Consider the following 22,807-nt stretch of genomic DNA (forward strand, 5'->3'; position numbering starts at 1 on the left):
TAACTCCAGTTGACTGTGGGGATGGATAACTATTCTATTATCTAAGAGGAAAGACCTAGGTTGTGCCTGAAGGCTCAGGTTTGAGTTAGATGTGGTTTATTTGGTAAGCAACAGACATAATACAAGACCCAGGATAGACCAGTTGCATATAAATGATTGTAATCATATGGCCTCAATTTAAATCTTGTCTTCTTCTCTTTCTTGGTAGTGCTTTTGAAAACAATATTCCAAAGCCAATGATTTTAGTGAAATACAATTTTATCAGCACTGTTTTTCATGGTTAGTGTTCTTAAGCTTTAAGAATTCTTCTCTGCCTGTCTCTAAGTCTTGAAGACATTGTCTTGTGTTCCCTCTAAGACGTTTATTATGTTGCTTCCTTATTTCAGGGGCCTCTTTTCTTTGTCCCAGGGATCGAATCCAAAGCTTGGAGCATGCGTGTAAGCACGACCGTGCTCCAAACCCTCCCATTTGAATCTCCATCAGAGATGAAAGGAATTTGTAAACCTGGAGACTTTCAATTTACCATAATGCAATCTACTCGATCCAGCATACTTCATCAATGACTCTATCCTTTTCCACCCAAACTTCCAGACTGCATAGCCAGACCCCAGGTAACCATATTGTATGTGAGTCCATTTCTGCCCTTATAGGACATTCTACTGCTGCCTTCATTGCCGAAACTTTATACCAATCTTAAACAACAAACTTTAATACACAGTTTTAGAATTTCAAAAACTGTTCTTGTGAGGAGAAACAAAGCCAAAAGTTAGATACAGGTCTTATGGGTTGTCTTGTGTTGTGAAGAAAACAACAACCTTAACGAGAACATGCAAACCTGAAAGTTTTCCACCATACAAAGGCTACCAAGTCTGCATACTTGCGTATGTTTGGTGTAGACACCAAATGAATTCCGTACTAAGAATGGCTTACCTGAGTGAGGTAGATGGTATCTTTAAATGCACGCACCGGGTCTCTCCTTTGGGGGAGTTGGAAATGAAGCTGTACCTGGTGAAGCATTTCATTGTTGCCATTTCCATGATGCTGCCGATGAAGGGAGAAGCGGCTGCTGTAAGACCAGTCCTCTTGACGCGAGACCTTTGGAAGAAAGAGTCACAGACCTTAGCCATGAAGCTATACTTCTCTCACACATTCCTGACAAACCTGGAAAGTTCTCTCTCTACACACCGGGTAAGAACTTATGGATTGTTCTGGGGTATTAATCCTAAACACTGAAGAGAAAAGTCATTCTCATTATTACTGGTAAAGGCCAGCCAAGGTGGGATCCGATTGTATTTCTCTTAAAAGCTTGGCGTAACAAAACATTATTCTGTTCATTAAAACACGTGTCACTTCTATCTTCTTCCTGTTATTGCTGGCCTTTGGTTTGCTGAGGTAGGAACCCACAGCAGCCTCTCTGTGTATGTATGACACTGAGCTCCTTCCTCCCAAGTGCTGGTCTAAAAGCCATTAGTAGGAAACTGGCTTCGCTGTGTTCATCCTACAATCCCATTTCATTTATTTAGGGTAAAGTCTGTTATTAGGTTTTAAAAACTGAATGATGGTCAACAATTGATATTCTGTTTTAAATGTCATAGTTTTAAATAAGAATCAAATACTGCTATTGCAGTAGTAAATGTTTTACAATTTGTTCATATTCCTTATCTGAGAGCTGCCTAGACCAGCAATTCTCAACCTGTGGGTAGCGACCTCTTTGAGGATCAAATGATCCTTTCAAATGGGTTGACTAAGACCGCCAGAAAACACAGATATTTACATTACAATTTGTAACAGTAATAAAATTACAGTTATAAAGTAGCAGGGGAAATAATTTTATGGTCTGGGGTCAGCACAACTTGAGAAACTGAATTAAAGGGTTAGGAAATAGAATGAGTTAGATTATAGAATGAGTTCCAGGACTAGTGAAATCCTAAGGCAATAAATAAAATTGAACAAAGGATCTGAATATACACTTCTCAAAGGAAGATACATTAACTGCAAGAAGCATGGAAAGAAATGTTCAGGATAATCAGATATTGAAGAAATGCAAATTTTCTGTAAAACTTCATTTCCACAAAAATGTTTTCAAAAAAAATGGAAAAAGCATTGGAAAGTATTTAGGAAAGGCTCGGAGGAAAGTTAATCAGTGACACCACTTGAAAAGCAAGTCTGAGTCTTAAGACAGTCATCGAATGACACAGCAGCTACACTCATAGGTCCATACCCAGTAAGTCTGAAAAACCTTTATTCAAAGACAGGCACACTGACGCTCACAACAGCTTTCTTCTTGACAGCTAAGAGATGAAAATAATGTAACTGTCTATCAACAGACAACATGATCAACAAAGGTGGAAATACATTCAACAGAACAGAATGAGCAGTAAGGAGTAATGAATGGTCTTCTAATACAACACATTAAGCTAATTTCATAACACCACATAAGGTATTATACTAACCACATGAATTGTGAAGAATATGGAAGCCAGGAGACACAGACACTGAATGAGGATGGAGAGGAGGATCAGAAGAGAGTGGAGAGTGACTGCTAACAGATCAGAGTTTCTACTGGGTGATGCGAATGCTCCAAAATCAGACAATGGGGTTGGATATACAAGTCCGCAAGTACACTGGGGACTAGCTGAGTTATGCACATTAAATAAGCAAATTCTTAACTTCTAGGGGAATCACCATCCCTGACCTCAAGCAGTATTACAGAGCAACAGTGATTAAAAACTGTATGATACTGGTACAGAGACAGATAGGTAGGTCAGTGGAACAGAATTGAAGACCCAGAAATGAACCCACACACCTATGGTCACTTGATCTTTGACAAAGGAGCTAAAACCATCCAATGGAAAAAAAGAAAGCATTTTCAACAAATGGTGCTGGTTCAACTGGAGGTCACCATGTAGAAGAATGCAAATCGATCCATTTTTATCGTCCTATATAAAGTTTCAGTCCACGTGGATCAAAGACTTCCACATCAAATCAGATACACTCAAACTAATAGAAGAAAAAGTGGGGACTGGGGAAATTTTCCTGAACAAAACACCAATGGCTTATGCTCAAGAATCGACAAATAGGACCTCATAAAACTGCAAAGCTTCTCTTTTTTTTTCAAAGATTTATTCACGTATTATATATAAGTACACTGTAGCTGTCTTCAGACACACCAGAAAAGGGCGTCAGATCCTATTACAGATGGTTGTGAGCCACCATGTGGTTGCTGGGATTTGAACTCAGAACCTCTGGAAGAGCAGCCGGGTGCTCTTAACCACTGAGCCATCTCTCCAGCCCAACTGCAAAGCTTCTAAAAGGCAAAAGACACTGTCATTAGGACAAAATGGCAACCAACAGATTGGGAAAAGATCTTTACCAATCCTACATCTGATAGAGGGCTAATATCCAAAATATACAAAGAACTCCAGAAGTTAGACTCCAGGGAGTCAAATAACCCTATTTTAAAATGGGGTACAGAGCTACACAAAGAATTCTCAGATGAGGACTATCGAATGGCTGAGAAGCACCTAAAGAAATTTTCAACACTCTTAGTCATCAGGGAAATGCAAATCAAAACAACCCTGAGATCCTACCTCAAACCAATCAGAAGGGCGTCAGATCTTCTGACTAAGATCAAAAACTCAGGTGACAATAGATGCTGGCGAGGATGTAGAGAAAGAGGAACACTCCTCCATTGTTGGTGGGATTGCAAATTGGTGCAACCACTCTGGAAATCAGTCTGGTGGTTCCTCAGAAAATTGGACATTGCACTACCTGAGGACCCAGCTATACCCCTCTTGAACATATACCTAAAAGATGCTCCAACATACAACAAAGACACATGCTCCATTATGTTCATAGCAGCCTTATTTATGATATTCAGAAGCTGGAAAGAACCCAGATGTCCTTCAACAGAGGAATAGATACAGAAAATGTGGTACATCTACACAATGGAGTACTACTCAGCTATCAAAAACAATGACTTCATGAAATTCATAGGCAAATGGACGGAACTGGAAAATATCATCCTAAGTGAGGTAACCCAATCACAGAAAAACACACATGGTATGCACTCACAGATAAGTGGATATAAGCCCAAAAGCTCGAATTCCCCAAGATACAATCCACAGACCACATGAAGCTCAAGAAGGATGATCAAAGTACAGATGCTTCACTCCTTCTTTAAAAGGGGAACAAGAATACCCTTGGCAGGGAATAGAGAGGCAAAGATTAAAACAGAGACAGAAGGAACACCCATTCAGAGCCTGCCCCACATGTGGCCCATACATATACAGCCACCAAAACTAGTTAAGATTGATGAAGCTAAGAAGTGCAGGCTGACAGGAACCAGATGTAGATCTCTCCTGACAGACACAGCTAGAGCATGTCAAATACAGAGGCAAATGCTAGCAACAAACCCCTGAACTGAGAACAGGATCCCAGTTGGAGGAATTAGAGAAAGGATTGAAAAAACTTGAAGGGGCTCGAGACCCCATATGAACAACAATGCCAACCAACCAGAGCTTCCAGGGATTAAACCACTACCCAAAGACTATACATGGACTGACCCATGGCTCCAATTGCATATGTAGTATAGGATGGCCTTGTTGGGGCACCAATAGAAGGTCCTGCCAAGGTTGGACTCCCAGTGTAGGAGAATGTGGAGGCGGGGAGAAGGGGAATGGGGAAGTGGAACAGCCTTATAGAAGAAGGGGAGGGGGATGGAATAGGGGGCTTATGGCCAGGAAACCGGAAAAGAGAATAACATTTGAAATGTAAATAAAAATATCGAATAAAAGAAAAAAAGAAAGAAGAAAGAAAAAACAAACGAACAAAAAAGCAAATTCTTTACCAAGAGAATTGCATCTCATGTGTGTTTTTAAAAGAGCACACACAATGCTAAAATTAAATCTTCAGATATAGCAAGAGGAGGAGGAAGAGAAGGAAGAGGAGGAGGAGAAGGAGAAGGAAAGAAGAAGAAGAAGAAGAAGAAGAAGAAGAAGAAGAAGAAGAAGAAGAAGAAGAAGAAGAAGAAGAAGAAGAAGAAGAAGAAGAAGAAGACGACAAGAGAAATAAAAGGCAGATATGAGGAAGGAAAACTGAGTAACACAGACCAGGACTTGCTTAACCTGTTCACTTCTTCTAATGTGGTTGAACATCCAGTTCTATAGCTATAAATGATTACCCTGTACAGAAAGTATCACAGGGTCAGAAGGGTAGCCCAGCTGGGAAAAGCACTTGCTGCCCAGGCTAACAGTTGGATTCTCAGAACTCCAGTGGTAGGAGAGGACCAGCTCCTAAAGCTGTCCTCTGACCACCACACACATGTGGCAAGAGTAAACTAGATGGATGGATGGATGGATGGATGGATGGATGGATGGATGGGCAGATGGATGGACAGACAGACATACAGTAAAATGTTTTTAGTTTTCATGTACAATTATAAGTCAAGCTTAAGTTTCCAAGGGCTTCCATTTAAGCCCTGAAGGCACACAATTAAAAGCACACTGGGAAATTATCCATTCAAAAGGCAGTTGTACCATTTTATCTCCTCAGACATTAAGGCAGGATTCTTCTCGTTCATCCTCTTCCAGAGCTATCAGCGAGATAAGAAATGGCTCTCGTCTGAACCCACTGTCTACTGTTGTCAATTGGGAAAACTCAAGGCTCACCTTTTGCAGTGTGCTGAAGGAAGGCCAGGACTGGTAGCCATATTCAGACACTAACCGAGCTTTTGGAAAGACCTTCCAGTCCCAGCAGTCACTGAAATAGTTGTAAAAATGCACGTCGCCATACCGGATGCTATAAGGGTCCTTAGAGATCCAGCCTTCCGCCATGGTTTTGACCCCATTGGTTGGGCTGGATGCAATGAACGGACGACTCCTGTCTTCCTGGACATGGGAATAAAGTGATTTTAAGGTTAATATGCTAATTTGGCAAGGTGCAAACAGTTAACTTCTTTAAAAAAAAAAAATACCATCAATTCCTAGAAAGATCAGATCACTGAGAGGAAGTTAGCAGGGCGGACACCACTCTTCCTGTCAACACTGTCTTGCTCAGGTTTGCTGTCCTTCCTTCAGTCCTGAGCACGTGAGCCCATGGCTTACAGCACCTACTCTCAATGCTTTCAGCCATGGTTTGCCTCCTTTCTTACCCCACAGGTATGCCGTCTCACAATGTGTCCTGACGTTGGCACTATTGACTTTAGGGTTAATAGTGGAGAGGAGCACTTCATGCTAGGACTCTCTTGTCAGGAAGGCATTGGCAGCATCTCTAGCTTATATCACCTGCTAGCTGGGGCGAGCGTTTGTTTGCCTCTGCCACATGTGTGAAGTGGTCAGAGGACATATCTTCAAGCCATGACAAATTTTCCCTAGGGACAAAATTGCTGTATTTCAGGATCCTAGGTTAAAAGCGAAAGCTATTGAGTCAGAAATACTTGGGTTTAAAACTCAACTCAAAATCTTACTGGTTTGGGGTGGGTCTCAACCTCAGGAATCTTATCTGAAAAGAGAAGAAAATTCTAGATCATGATCTTAGATGTTTGCTTAGAGTAGATGAACCACTAGCAGCTAATCCTAACAATTATGTCTCGATGGAGACAATAATAGTAATTACCTGGAATTCAACACTATCCGTTTTCAAGAAACTCCGTAAACATCATGACTGAGAATCAAGTCGTCTGTGACGTTTGAGACAGAGTCATAAGAGCTCCTAAGAGTTAGTCCCTCTTTCTAACTCAGTTTTAGAACTTGAAAAATGGGCACTAAGCAAATTGCCCAAGATTGTGTAGATAGTACACTGGGAAGCGTGCACGCTTTATCACTCTACTGTCAAATTTAAATCCCCAGGCATTAAAATCAAATTGTTACATTGATCAAATTTGAAAAAGAAATATTCTTAAATAATGAGCCATTTCTCCAGCTCACAACCACCTGCAACTCTAGTTCCAGGGATCCAATGCCCTCCATGGGCACCAGCCAAGCACCTGGTGCAGGCGCACACACACGCACACGCACACGCGCACACACACGCATGCGCACATGCACGAGCACACACACACACACACACACACACACACACACACACGTGTAAGGCTCGAAGTACCGGGAACCCCGCCTCCCAAGTGAGACACGAGAACGGAGTTCGATGCAAACGCAAGAGGTTTAATTTCTGGTGCATTGGATTCGATCTTCAATCAGCCCCTGGTGGCGAGTGACTGGAAGGCGACCCTGGATGGCTACAGCAAACAGTTTTTATACCTTTAGAGGTACAGGTTACATCAGCAAGCTTACAGTTTAAACTTATATGGCATGCCTTCAAACTCTATCTGGGACAAGAGGGTCAGAAGATTATCAGTCAGTACATTCTGCAGATTTTCAAGAGTGTCCCTGGTCCTCACAGAACTGTGGGTGGAGAATGGAACTGAGGCAGGAAGCTGGTACTTGGCTTAATCTTGACCTGAGCCGGTGGGTATAAGGCTGGCAAAAGCCCTTAGGGTCCCCATAACCTACCTACTTTCGACCGGGCCAAGCCTCCTAATAGCTCTTATGCTTCAGTAAGAACTAGGGTCCTTCATATGCATGCAGGGAAACACTCATAAAATAAAAATACATAATTTTTTAAAATAAATACACATATAAATATAGGGTTCCTGTGAAGGACCCTAAGGGCTTTTGCCAGCCTTATACCCACCGCCTCAGGTCAAGATTAGGTCAAGTACCAGCTTCCTGCCTCGGGTCAAGGATAAACCAAGTTCCATTCTCCACCCACAGTTCTCCAGAGGAGCAGGGACACTCTTGAAAAACTGCAGAATGTACTGATAGTCACCTGACCCTCTGGTCCCAGATAGAGTTCGAATGCACGTCACATGCTTACTATCCAATAGATTCAAAGGTCAATATGCTTTGCCAATAAGTTTAAACTGTAACCTTGCTGATGTAACCTGTACCCGTAAAAAGTATAAAAACTGCTCATTATAGCCATTCGGGGTTGCCTTCTACTCAGGGCTGATTGATGGTTAACCCAGACACACCACAAAAATAAGCCTCTAGTGTTTGCATCGAACTCCTTTCTCTCGTGTCTCACTTGAGGAGTCTCCTGGTAGTTAAGACTCACTTCGAGCCTACAGGCATATTGAACAGTCTGTGCTTTTTTTTTACATCAAGAAGAAAGTGGTATTTTTTTTCCAGCAAGGATATTTTTTCAGCAAGCAAGAACAGCCAATGCTATACAGAAAAACCCTGTCTTGAAAAAACTGGGGGGGGGGGGACATATGGTAGCCTACATCAGTATTGAAACCTATGCATTTCTTTTTTTTAAAAAAAATTTATTTATTCTATATAAGTTCACTGTAGCTGTCTTCAGACACACCAGAAGAGGGCATCAGATCCCATTACAGATGGTTGTGAGTCACCATGTGGTTGCTGGGATTTGAACTCAGGACCTCTGGAAAAGCAGTCAATGCTCTTAACCTCCGAGCCATCTCCCCAGCCCTGGGACCTGTGCATTTCAAAAGCACATTCTTAAAATCTACTGCCCCCAAACCATTACCCACCGATAAGACAATCTCCCTGATGGTTTTCACGTAGAGGGTCACATAGTCGTTGATGTAAGTCCCCAGGTCCCTGGGGTTTACATGGAACCAGTTCACCCCGAGAGCCACTTCATTCTCATTATTACCACTCCAGATGATGATGGAGGGGTGAGACTTCAGTCTCCTTACCTGAAACGTAAGAAAACATGAAACCATTTCCCCATACCTACCACAGAAGAACTCAGTGCTTTAATGATTAATAAAATTGCAAGCATGCGTTTCCACATAGACGTTCTTGCCCACCTGATACCTCACACAATGGCTACTCAGGCTCTCTGGTAATACCATCTTAATAGCTCTCTGAAAGACGGGGGGGACATCGTTCAGTCTGTTAAGTCATTCATTCGTTCTACTTAAGCGTGAAAACCTGAGTTCTATGCCCAGCACCCCTGTCAGAAACCGTGGGCAGGGGTGGAACACATTTGTAATTGTGGAGTTGGGGAGGCAGAGAAAGGAGAATCTCAGGGATCACTCACTGGCTGGCCAGCCTAGCCCAACCCATGGTTCTCAGGTCCCAGTGAGTGGAACAAACAAACAAACAAGCAAATCTTTTAAATAAATAAACAGGTAATAACTGACAAGGCATGTGTGAAATGCGAAATCACTCATGGATTCAAGAGTCACATTACATCTTTGTCCTGAGCTACACTGGTGTCCATTTGCTGAGGAAAACTCCAGGAGCAGCAGGACTGGGGAAGGAGTGGATGTATGGTTTGGACGTGTTACACGGAGATGCCCACTAAACCTCTGACCACACCACCAAGCAGCAGTTGGATACGAGAATGAGGGATTCATCAGAGACTGGAAGATTGGGAATGAGTCCAGGAGTTCTCAGCAAGGAATCATGACACTGGATAAATCACTCAGGAGATGAATTACCAGACTGCAGTTTTCTCAGAGGAGTTCATAGGAAACACCAAAAAGAAATGAGTGTTTTAGCAAAAGGAAAAAATAAGATGTATTCCTTTTCTTTTTGGAGGTGTGACAATACCATACCTGGTAAGTGACTTCGTTTCTCACTGACTCTAGGAAGCCTGGCTCAGTTGGATAGAGGGCACTGGCAAACATGAAGTCCTGCCACACCTATAGGACAAAAGAAAAGGCAGTGTCACCGCACAGAAAGCAAGACTGCACTCTCACTTAAGGGATTATTTTTTAAATTAAGGAAAAGCACGTTCTGCAAAAGCACCCACCTGGGCATCTCTGTGGAGGAAGATGCCCACGCACTGCAGGTTTTTTGAGGGTGGAACAAGAAATGTTTAGAAGATTGTTAAGCAAGCAGGAAAGATGCAGAAGGAAAGAGGGGACCCAGATGCTGAGCCCAGTGTGGCCTTGGTGGGGACAGAGTGACAGGGCTCCTGCCCCAGGTACAGGGCCCTGGTGTGTTCCTCCACGAATGACAAAGGCTGCTGTGGGCGTAAGGTTTGTTTGTATAATAATGCATGCATTTCACATTCCTCTGAGGAATGTCCTCCGGGTTAATGTTAATGACTCCATGAGAATTAGAAATAGCAGGAGTCCGAGAGGCGGAAGTGTGGCTAACGTCTCAGCTACACTGGTAATGGTAAACACTGGGACCTTCAGGACCACCCTTAAGGCGATGGAAAAGAGCTCTAAATACATGAGTTTAAAATACATATAATTTCTCAGCTATGCAAAATATAAGGCTGCAGTATGAATTATGGGGGCTTCATGAATCTAAAGGAACAAAGGAGTGAGCGGGCTTGTCAGAAAGATGCAAAGTCAGTCAGATTCCTGAGTTCAAGGTCAGCCTAGGACACAGGGAGGTAAGGACCAGGTGTGGTAGAAATGGTAATTTCAGGACAGGGTCCCACCCAACTAGCTTAACAATGGCACACAGATCTCTGAATCCTTTTTGCAAAGTTAAGAAAAAAATGTATGCTTGCAGTCTCTCGAGAATCAAAGGGCTGGGTTCACATGACGCTCATTCACAAGATAATCAAAAGGAAACCTGGAGTAAATGACTGGACTGATATGTAAAATAAAAAGCTAAGGCTATGCTCTGCAGGAGGCCAGCTATTCAGAGAATTTTTTAGGATAAAAAGAGAACTTCCTAGAGAGCCCACGCAGGCACAGGCGCATACACAAGTCCATTCTCCAGAGATAATTAAGGACAGAGGCATCTTCTTGCTTAGTCCTCCTCATTGCAAAACTTGTATACTAAGAACATCCTTTCTTTGGTTAACTTTATCATTTTTGTTTCTCTCCAGAGTTCATCAGAGCTCCTTTAGTCACTTAATTTGTTTTATTACGTATACCCACATGTCACGGGAGAAATTGTGAAGAAAGTGTATATAGACATTTGATTAGCTATAACTCACCCGCAATGGCTATAATTTTAAAGCGGTAAAGAATTCTCGTTTTTGTTAGCAACTATAGTTCATTTATTCCTTGGCCAAAGTTAATAAATAAACAAACAATGGAACATGACTCCTTGCTCTGAGAGAGGGTTTTAAGGCATAATAAAATCAACCCACAACCCCAGAGTGGGGAGGGGTCACCTGTAGGTACATGGAGACGGCATCACAAGCTCACCATTATTCCAAGTTCGTCACACAGTGCATAGAATTCATCCTGCTCGTAGATGCCACCCCCCCACACACGCAGAGTGTTCATGTTAGCATCCACGGCGGACTGGAGAAGGAGCTGCAGCCTGTAGAAGGAGTGGCGAGAACAAATGCTAACTCAGACATCGGGGAACATTACCTAATTTTTCAAATCTGTTAAGGGAATTAACCACTTCAACATCAAAATGATTTTGCTGTAATCAACGCCAAAGACACTGGGGTAGAATGACACAGATTCATAATCACAATGAACTGAAAAATCTCTGTATGATTTCCTCATATGAATTGTCGGTAACTTTACACTATTTCTTAAAATATATTTTTATTTTATATTCCTTTTTTAAGGATTTACTTTATGTATGAGTACAGCGTTGCTGTTTTCAGACACACCAGAAGAGGGCACCGGATCCCATTACAGATGGTTGTGGTTGCTGGGATTTGAACTCAGGACCTCTGGAAGAAGAGTCAGTGCTCTTAACCCCTGAGCTATCTCTCCAGCCCTTTATATTCTGACCTACAGGAAAGTGCAGCCCACGGCCAGGGAAACGGCTTAGAAAGCACTTGATGCAGAAGCGTGAGGACCTGGATTTGATTCCAAACATTCATGTAAAATGCGGCGTGTGCAGGCTACCCCTCAGCATGGGCACGTAACTGTAGCCTACCCCTCAGCATGGGCACGTAACTGTAGCCTACCCCTCAGCATGGGCACGTAACTTTAGCCCATCGGTAAGCCCCAGGTTCAGTGAGAGATCCTGCCTCAGAAGGTAGGGTGGAAAGTGACTGAGTAAGATACCCATATCAACCTCTAGCCTTCACATACGTGTACATGACACTGAACATATAACATACACCAAAGAAAAGTACAGTATAAACACGCCACATACATGAATGTATATTAATTTTACATTCTAATTTCCTTCGAAGACCACTTGTAGCCATCTTCCAAATAAAGAGCTTTCACGTTTTTTTTTTTTTTTTTTTGCTTTGCTTTGTAAGTTTTCTTGTGTGTGTATTTAAGACACGCATGGCATTGTAGGACAGCTGTTGATATAAAAAGGTTACTACTGAAGCGGAGTAACAGAGCCATCACTTTGAATTATCTATCTCCCTTTGGTTTTGTGCATAGGAAAATGGTCTTACCCGGAATCCTCAAGTCCTAATGGTGTCCTTCAGATCTCCAGACTTGTTCTCCAGGCATATTGACTATTTTGTGTGCTCCTCTTATATTTTAACATTCCCCTCCCACCAAGACATTTGTTTAGTTCCTTAGTGAAGTTTAAAAAAAAAATGAGTGGGTGGCTGAGTGGGTAAAGTGTTTGCTGCACAAGCATGAACCTGGGTTCAAATCCCCAACCCCCACACAAAGCTGGGTATTCTAGCGCACAACTGTAATTCTTGGGGTTTCTACGGCAAGATGGGTGGTAGAAATAGAATCCCTAGATACTCGTGGGATAGATAGCCTGTCACAAATGTAAGATGAGTAGTAAGGATTGACACCCAAGGCAAACCTGTATGTTGCATAGTTTTCTGTCAACTTGACCCAAGTTAAAGTTATCAGAGAGGAAGGAGCTGTAATTAAGAAAATGCCGTTATAAGATGGGAGGTCTGTAGGGCATTTTCTTAATTAATGGTTGATATAGAAAGGCCCAGCCCATTGTGGGCAGTGCCATCCCTGAGTTGGTGGCCCTAGGTGCTATAAGGAAGCAGGTTGAGCAAGCCATGGAGAGGAGGCCAGTAAGCAGCACCCCTCCATGGCCTCTGCCTCAGTTCCTGCATCCAGGTTCCTGCCCTGACTTCAGAGATGAACAGGGCTATGAAAAGACAAACCAGGGCTGGAGAGCTGGCTCAGCAGTTAAGAGCACTGGCTGCTCTTCCAGAGGTCCTGAGTTCAATTCCCAGCAACCACATGGTGGCTCACAACCATCTGTAATGGGATCTGATGCCCTCTTCTGGTGTATCTGAAGATAGCTACAGTGTACTCATATACATAAAATAAATACGAATCTTAAAAAAAGAAAGAAAGAAAAGAAAAGACAAACCAAACAAATTCTTTCCTCCCCATATTGCTTTTGGTCATGGTGTCATGGTGTCAGGCATGTGGCATACGTGTGATTCCACATGTATACACATGAACATGGACATGTGCACACAAACAAACACACACATATCATACACAAAAAAATATTTTTAAGTGAAATAATATTTTAAAATAATATTTTATTTAAGTAATAAATATTCAATACTTTAAAATCTTTAATAGGATATTTTAAGTAAAATAATATTTAAATAAAAAATAAATAAATGTAGGCCCTTATCCCTTAAAACCATGCTCAAAAGAATTTAATGTATTTTTTGAAGAACAACAAGCTGGATTTAAATTTTCTCTGAGACTAATTAGTCTAACTATCAATGTGTCACTTTTTTATATACAATGGTTTTCTTTTTTTTAAGAACTATTCATTTATTTAATGTATATAAGTACACTGTAGCTATCTTTAGACACACCAGAAGAGGGCATCTGGTCCCATTACAAATGGTTTTGAGCCACCATGTGGTTGCTGGGAATTGAACTCAGGACCTCTGGAAGAGCAGTCAGTGTTCTTAACAATTGAGCCATCTCTCCAGCCTATAATGGTTTTCTAAAAGATATGGATAACATATCTTTAACAATCTCAGACTAGTTATCTGTAAGACTGTATCTCAAGAGGGAGAATGATCTTGTCCATCCTGAAATTCCTGTCATACTTTCAAGCTATTCTAGCCTCGGGTCCTTTGGCTGAGATTAAAGAAAAAGACAGATGAGTCACTTGACCTTTGACCTCAGTGGCATTGCAGAGATGGAGGAGTGACAGGGAAAGAAGCCAGTACTCACAGTTCAGAAGTGACTTTGTCTTGGAATGAGTCGGCTGGGATCCAGTTTGAGCCTTTCAGAAATATAGGAAGCCCATTAATTTTGAAGTAGAAACTCAGACCAGGAGACCCTGTTATAGGTTCTTCTATAAGTTGCACTGTCCTGAAATAAACCTGTGGTGGAAAGAAATAAACATCGAATGGAAACTTAAAGGCCTAAGCAAACTGGTGCTTTGCAAAGGGAAGTGGGGAGGTGGGAAGATGGCTCACAAGTATGAGAACCCAAGTTCAGATCTCCAGCGCCCGCCCAGCTAGATGTGACCGTTCCCTTCTGTGGACGCAGTGATGAGAGGGGTGAAGCCAGGGCCATCTCTGGGGCTGCTGACCAGACAACCTAGCTGAGGAAGCAGTGAGCTCCAGGTTCTGTGAGAGATTCTGTCTCACGGGAACAAAGTGGATAGCAATAGAGGAACACACTGGAATCCTCCCCTGACCTCAACATATGCATGCATGGGTGTGCACATCTGCATACATCTGTATGCACACACACACACACACACACACATCACACACACACATCACACATACACACACATCACACACACAAAGAGAGAGAGAGAGAGAGAGAGAGAGAGAGAGAGAGAGAGACATAATCTTTAAAAGGGGAAGTTTGATGGTTTGATTACTTAAAAGAGATGTACTTTGTGTGTTCATGCTCCCATGCTCGTGCACCCATGCACGAGAGAGAGAGAGAGAGAGAGAGAGAGAGAGAGAGAGAGAGAGAGAGAGAGAGAGAGAGAGAACAGAGCTCTCATAGCCAGAGAGAGTGTATAGCATCTCCTGGGAGAGCAAGAGAGAGGCAGAGAGAACAAGCACTTCCAAGCTACACTGCTTCCCTGCTACGCTGGAAGCCGACACTCACTGATCCTGGATCACTCTATACAGGCTGTCCCCCGGGAAAGCCCGCACAGCAAGAATGTCTCTGTCCATCCAAATCTGCTTCGTTGGCACACCAAAGTGGCCCAGGGAGGAAAGGCACACTTGTCTGCCAGCCAGAAGACCCAACTTTGAACCCGGGACCCCACATGATGGGAAGAGAAAACTGAGTCCCACAAGTTGTCCGCTGACCTACATATGTATTCACACACATACACACTAAATAAATGTGACTTTAAAAAGAAAACTGCACTCTCGCCAGCCATAAACTAGAGCAAGGATTGAATGACATGGTCCATGCTAGTAAAGCCTACTCTTGAACCAGAATGAAACACTTCTCAAGTTTTAAAAATGATTAATAAATTGGTCACCTATCTCATGTAAGGGAAGGGGCTACCATGCTCCCATTTTCTCTCCCTTCCTTGCCTTTATATTGATGACATAAGAAAGGGACTAACATCATAAAAGGACAGAATACCTGGACGAGGACAGTAGACATCTCCACAAAATCTACCCTTCTGCTGTAGACATGAAGAGATCACTTGATATTTTTTTATAATTTTTTTATTTTATTTTATCCATATAGCTGGGTTTTTTTTTTAAGATTTATTTATTTTATGTGTGAGTACACTGTCACTGTCCTCAGACACACCAGAAGAAGGCATCAGTTCTCATTACAGATGGTTGTGAGCCACCATGTAGTTGCTTGGATTTGAACTCAGAACCTCTGGAAGAGCAGTCAGTGCTCCTAACCACTGAGCCATCTCTCCAGCTCATGTATGGCTGTTTTTGCTTGCATGTATGTATGTCTGTGTACTATATGTGTACCTGATGCCCATGAAGTTAGAATAGGGCACCAGATCCCTGGAATAGGAGTTATGACTGGTTGAGAACCACTTGTTAGGAACGGAACATGGTCTTCTGCAAGAACACCCAGTGGCCTTAACCACTGAACTGTCTCTCCAGCCCACAGAGGGCACTTTATGATGAAACCTAGGACAGAGGTGTCTCGGGGTGACATCCTGTGGTCCAAGTAAAACTGTGACATTTGCCTCCTCCTCTCTCGCTATGTGGAAAGATAGTGGGACTTTCCCGAGACAGGTGACTAGGATGATGTCATCAACAACAGAAATAGATACTGGATGCATGCCCTGAGTGATCTGTATCTAAGGTAGAGGTTGGAAGTGTAAAAAATGGTTTTATTGTTATTGCTGGTAATTTTTTGTTTGCTTGTTTTTTGTTGCTGTTGCTGCTGTTCCTTGTCTATCTGGTTGGTTGGATGGTTGGTTGGTTGGTTGGTTGGTTGGTTAGTTGGTTGGTTGGTTGGTTGGTTGGTTGGTTGGTTGGTTAGTTGGTTGGTTGAATGATTGGTTGGTGGGTTGGTTGGTTGGTTGGTTGGTTTTTTATGACAAAGTCTTACTATAAAGCTCTGGCTGGCCTGGAACTCACTCTGTATACCAGGTTGACCTCAAATTCACAGAGAGCCACCAACCTCTGCCTTGTAAGTACTGGGAGTAAAGGTGCATTCCACTACTCCTGTAGTGGAACTTGCTATAAAAGCAAGTTTAATAGACTAATTTAGGCAGGGTCTGGTCGCATGTGTCTCAGTTCACGGATTCTGGGAGGCAGAGGGAGACAGATGCCTATGAGTTTAAGGCCAGCTGGGCCTACATAGTAAGTTCTAGACCAGCCAGAACTACAGAATGAAAAGTGTTTCAAAGAGAAATAATAGCAAAAGAGATTAATTTACAGGCTGGGAGTGGTTTTGTACACCCATAGCCCCAGCACTCAGGAAGTAGAGATAGGAGGAGAGGGAGTTCAAGAGCAGCCTGGAATATATAGTGAGACTAGACCTCATGTTAGAAAAACAAAACTGAAACTCAGTTTGTTCTCTATAGCTTTCCTGAGAGCCTGCTGGCTATCAGTGGCCATCTGTTCTGAATTTGGTAACCTTTCTATTGCTCAACACATCCTCTTTTTGAACCCTAATGTTTTCCCAGAAACTTACACAAAAATATAAAGACTAAGTTGTATTCATTAATTTGGTTTGCAGTGATATTTGGATGTTTAAGTTTTAAATTATCATTTTCATTATCATCGAAACTCTCTTTAGAGTTTAATAATATTTTGGCTCATTCTAAAAGAACACTTATAATGTTTTTTCTTACTCCAAAGATGAATTGTAAAAAGATGTATTGTAATCATTTACTGTAAAGATGAACTGTGATCAGAAGGCTTAAATTCTCAGGCCATAGGTGTGGCTCCATTGGAAGCCTGCCTAGCATCCAGAAAGCCCTGGGTTGCATTCCTGTGTCTCCTAAAGCTAGGCATGGTGACACATTCTACGATTCCAGAACTCAGGAGCTGGAGGCAGTGGTAACAGGTCATCCTTCTCTATATACCAAGTTTGAGAACAGACTGGGTTATAAGCAATGGGTTCTAACAAATGGAACATTTCAATTCTCAACATAGAAACTTGAAAAAATAGATAAGAGAAAGTGGGTATAATTATAAACAAGAAATGAGATTTTTGATAAAGGGCATATTTCCCTTGACTTTTCAGAAGTCAATAATTTATTATACCTAATGCAAATGTAACACCTTTTAAAAAATATTTATGGGGTATTCCTCCTTTGGAAGTTCTTTCTCACTTTTCCTTTATAAATCTTTTCACTGTTTAAAAGTAAATAAATAGATAGACAGGTAGGTAGATGATAGATAGATAGGTAGATGATAGATAGATAGATAGATAGATAGATAGATAGATAGATAGATAGTTGATAGATGATAGGTAGCTAGATAGATGATAGATAGATAGATAGATAGATAGATAGATAGATAGATAGATAGATAGATAGATAGATAATTCTGGGGGCTGGGGAGATGGCTCAGTGGGTTATGTGCATGTCATATCATCATGAAGATTTGAAATTGAATCCCCAGCATCTATGTAAAGAATATCAATATGGCTATGCACCCCTGTAATCTCAGCATGTGCATATAATCCTAGAATTGGGAAAGTAGAGACAGGAGGATCCCTGGGCTGACTCGAAGTTTAGTGAGATACTTTGTCTGAAAGACATCAGTGATGAAAAACACCTTCTATCAACCTCTGGCCTACACACATGAGTGTATTATGCAGTGGCATGAGCATGCACACACACACACACACACACACACACACACACACACGCACTTATTCATATATACACCACACATGCACAAAAGTGTTATGGTACAGTTGTGTCATTTTATGGCTAGTTATTCATAGTATAAAGAAGTAGAAATCGAATATTTAAAGCATAGACATAGTAAGCCCTTACAAAGCCAAGGACTGGTTAACCTTCACCAACCAAACACCAAGACGGCATCAAAGTTGTTAGAGGGTGGACATGCTGCACTGGCTGGAGACGTGTATATTAACTGAGAAAGAAGCAAGCAGCTGGCGCTACTGTACACCTACAAGAAGAAACAATAGTGAAAGAAATCACAGCCTCTCGGCAATGACAGAGGAGCCGGGTAATTAAAAGATTTAGCTGCGAGAGACAGAACAGGTGGACAGGTTGTCTGCAGATACTAGGCTTTAGAAATGGGTCACTCTCTGGGTGCTAATGGACCTGTATTTTGTTCTACTCCCTTGTTGTTTGGATTAAAATGTCAAAGACAATCTACCATAAAAAAATTGCTGGCACCAAAATGTGAGGAGTATTGAACTAGTCAAAGGACAAGGTGATGTGTGGCCCTTAGAATAACCTATCGATTCTGTGCTAACATCTGCACAGATGTTGCAAGAGTAGACATAGGTGGGTTGGGGATTTGGCTCAGCAGTAGAGCGCTTGCCTAGCAACCGCAAGGCCCTGGGTTCGGTCCCCAGCTCCGGGAAAAAAAAAAAAAAAAAGAGTAGACATAGGTGACACTGAGCTGCCTTAGTAGGAATCCCAGCAGTACCTCTAAACGGCCCTGGGGATCACTGCTCTGTTTACCATCATCTAATAGCAAGGAAAAAAATAACAAATTCACCCAAGAAAATCCCTGGCAAAACAGAAAATAAATTAACTTTATAAGCCCCTGGGGTGGATTGAATGAGAATGCCCTCCATGGGCTCATATGTTTGAAGGCATGGTCCCTAGTTGGTGGAACTGTTTGGGAAGGTTTCAAAAGCCTAGGCTAATCAATCTATCTATCTATCTATCTATCTATCTATCTATCTATCTATCTATCTATCTCTGTCTCTCCATCTCTATCTCTGTCTCTCTCCAACTTTCAAATAAGTTGTAAGCCCCAGGTACTGCTCCAGCATCATGCCAACCAGCCTGCTGCCCTACACCCTGACGGCCATGCACTGACTCTCTGAAACTGTAAGGAAGCTCCCAACTAAATGGTTTCTTTTACGAGTTGTATTGTCAAGGTCTCTTCACAGCAATAGAAAAGTAACTAAGAGAAACCCCAAAGCTGAGTACGTATCATTTCAATATTCATGAGACAAAATGGAGAACATAACCAGAACACCGCACCAACAATGTCCTAAGGGGAGAGCCCCGAGCCAGCCCCTGAACAGTGAGCTGAGCTAACTATCTAGCTCGGGATGTACATTTATTCAACTGACCAGTTGACTAACAACCACAGCTACTCAGCCTTGAGGCCTCTTCTTAAAAGTAAATGAAGTATACATGGTCAACGTCTGAGGCCAATAATAAAATTCAAGAGAAATACAAGGCTTAAGAAGACTTGTGCCCACCACCTTGGGCTTAAGAGAGTCCAATACTTAACACACATCTCAGATGACACCCATGAAGACACCAAGCATGTGAATGTGCTATCACGGGTGGAAATGTTCCAACTTTGGGAAGATTTATAACCCTCAGGAAAGCAGTGCTTTTCAAATAGCCCATGTGGTCCATTACTTTATCACACGTGGGTAGACCCCATTGTAAGTAAAGGCCAGGGAGGGTTCTAAAGACAGAATCAAGAGGGCATTGAAATGCCTTTAATTCACAATCTAACTAACTTTAAGAAACTAACTCTTAGTAGTTTTACTTTTTTAAATTCTTGTTTTGTTTTTAATTTTTAGTTTTGCGTATGTGTCTGTGTCTGAGTGGGGGTATGTGTAAGTAAGTGCAAACACCCAACCGGGCCACTTGAGGTCATCAGATCCTCCGGAGCTATCCACGGTGCTAGAAACCAAACCAGGGTCCCATCTCCCAGCCCCAGGAGCCAGCACTTGTTAAACTCTAGTGTGACATCTACAACTATCTGAAAAAGACTACTCATGTCATCTCTCCCTTTCCAGCTAAACATGAATGATATATAAAATATATATTATCTTTGTTCCAAAACAACACTGCAAACTGCTTATATGCAGATGTAATGAGAACTTCATCCTCCTCATAAAATATTAGACACTTGCAAGTATGAAAAATGATGTTATTATTCACTCCCAAATTTTTATTTCCTAACTATATTATTTTTTGCAATAGCAGTCAATGGGCCTTTAGAAGTTTATACCCTAAAGTTCTGATGGTGACTTCAAATGAATAAGTAAATTACCTAATTCTCAGCTTCAATGCTTAACATACTAAACTGTGGCCCACAGAAACATATGCATAGCATAATGTTTAATATTTTTTGAAAGTATAAAGTAGTTCTATGTCAAAAATAAAATTGGGAATGACTAATGTAGAGAAATGAATTGTTTCTTACCATCTATCAATATTACAAATAGTATTGATTATAAAACACCTTTCAATTTTTTTTCCTGTGAAGAACTATCTCTACCTTGCCCCCAACCTCTGTAGCACAACCCTCCAGCAAGCGTGAAAGGATGCCTCAAAGTACCCAAGAACCTTTGAGGAAGAGGTTCTCAACCTGTAGGTCGAGACCCCTTGGAGGGTCAAATGACCTTGTCACAGAGATCACCTAAGACCAACAGAAAATAGATATTTACATTACGATTCACAACAGTAGCAAGTTACAGTTGTGAAGTAATTTTATGGCTGGGGTCACCACAGCATGAGGAACTGTATTAAAAGGTCATAGCATTAGGTGGGTTGAGAACCACTGCTCTGGGTAGAAGCCACAGTTACCAGTCAGTCACCTTGCTCTGGCACTTGGATAGCTTAAAGGCCAGCGACCTCAGGATGAATGTCAATGTCCTCACGTTCTCTGGAAGCCTTGACTGGCAGCCCAAAAGCCTTCTACAACAGGTATTTTACTTCCCAGGATTCAATGGCCTTTGAAAACAGCTTTTGAAAAAGATCCCTGAGCAATATACATTTGCATTCAGAGTAAAGGCATCATCTGCAGATGGGACAAAAGAATTTTTTCTTTTTTTTTATTATATATATTTCTTTACTTACATTTCAAATGCTATTCCCCTTCCCAGTTTCCTGTCCATAAGCCTCCATCCCCTCCTCTCCCCTCCCCCATACAGATATTCCCTTATACATCCCCCTTACTGCTCCCCCCATATCCCCCTGCACTGGGGGTCCAACCTTGGCACTGGGTGCCCCAATTAGTGCCCCAACAAGGCTATTCTCTGCTACATATGCAGTTTGAGCCCTGGGTCAGTCCATGTGTAGTCTTTCGGTAATGGTTTAGTCCCTGGAAGCTCTGGTTGGTTGGCATTGTTGTTTTTATGGGGTTACAAGCTCCTTCAACTCTTTCAATACTTCCTCTAATTCCCCCCCGGGACAAAAGAATTTTAAACAGCCCCAAGAAGTAAATGTTATAAAAGTAGGGGAGGGGTACAAATATTTAAAAAAAAAAAAACTTGAAGAAATGTAAAATCAAGCAGTTTAGATTTTTAAATGATTTTTTAAAAGATTTATTTGTTTATTTATTATATACAACTACACTGTTGCTGTTTTCAGACACACCAGAAAAGGACATCAGATCTCATTACAGATGGTTGTGAGTCACCATGTTGTTGCTGGGATTTGAACTCAGGACCTCTGGAAGAGCAGTCAATAACCACTGAGCCATCTCTCCAGCCCCTAAATGATTTATTTTCTTTTTTAAGATGTATGATATTTTTATTTCAGGGCAGCGAGTGGTGGGCACTGTGTGAGTGCCAGTCAAGGCCTGAAGAGGGTATCTATCTGATCCCCTGGAGGTAGTTACAGGGGTTTACAGGCTGCCCAAAGTGGGTGCTGGGAACCAAACTCAGGTCCTCTAGCAGCAAGCACTTCTAAGCCACTGAGCCAAGCCCCAATTTTAAAATCCTTAGCATTCAAATGTTTCTACCTCTTCTTCATGGCTCTATAAACTCATCACGTGATCAGTTAAATTCATACGGCAGTTAAATTCAATTCATAAACAGTCTTTTTATTTTGCTGTTTTGTCTTTTGAGGCAAGGTCTCACAAAGCCCCAGGCTGGCCTTGACCTCACTATATAGCCAAGGCTCGCCTTGATCTCTTGATCCCCCTGCCTCAGCCTTCCTTCCAAGTGCTGGGATGACAAATATGGGCCAGTATGGCATCTATGGCTTCGTGGTTAAGACAGAAGTGCTAGATTCGAACGTGCACAGCGCTGGTGCTGTCCTCACAATGCTAATGTGTCAATGCTAATGCTGATGGGCTCTGGATACTGAGAGCAAAGGCCAGAAGAGCTCAGGACTGATAAATACCTCCCTCCTCAAGTTCCTCTCTCCTGATCAGACAGATAGCGATTTACACGCTCGCAGCCACTTCTCAGCTGTGGACAAGCAGACATTTACAGAGCTGCCCGGAATTTTCTTCTGAATAAAACTGCTTGTTTCTAAACTTTGGCAAACCTTGTGCTTTCCAAACTCCTTTCAGACCTACCACTCTGAGCTTTACCGATAAAGACCGTGTTATCTGC

General features: G+C 42.0%; 1 protein-coding gene across 1 annotated transcript in view; it reads right to left on the bottom strand.

The window, feature by feature from the left end:
* The window catches only part of Manba (mannosidase beta), an 83,908-nt gene that overhangs the window by 21,257 nt on the left and 39,844 nt on the right, over nucleotides 1-22,807 (bottom strand). The window contains exons 8-13 of the mRNA XM_032897277.1: nucleotides 14,054-14,205; nucleotides 11,150-11,267; nucleotides 9,590-9,676; nucleotides 8,555-8,722; nucleotides 5,670-5,888; nucleotides 931-1,095 (exon numbers count right to left, since the gene is read on the bottom strand). Of these exons, the coding sequence (XP_032753168.1) occupies nucleotides 931-1,095; nucleotides 5,670-5,888; nucleotides 8,555-8,722; nucleotides 9,590-9,676; nucleotides 11,150-11,267; nucleotides 14,054-14,205 (909 nt within the window). The remainder of the gene's footprint in view (nucleotides 1-930; nucleotides 1,096-5,669; nucleotides 5,889-8,554; nucleotides 8,723-9,589; nucleotides 9,677-11,149; nucleotides 11,268-14,053; nucleotides 14,206-22,807) is intronic.

The sequence above is a fragment of the Rattus rattus genome, chromosome 3, assembly GCF_011064425.1.
Source record: "Rattus rattus isolate New Zealand chromosome 3, Rrattus_CSIRO_v1, whole genome shotgun sequence".
NCBI classification, from domain to species: domain Eukaryota; kingdom Metazoa; phylum Chordata; class Mammalia; order Rodentia; family Muridae; genus Rattus; species Rattus rattus.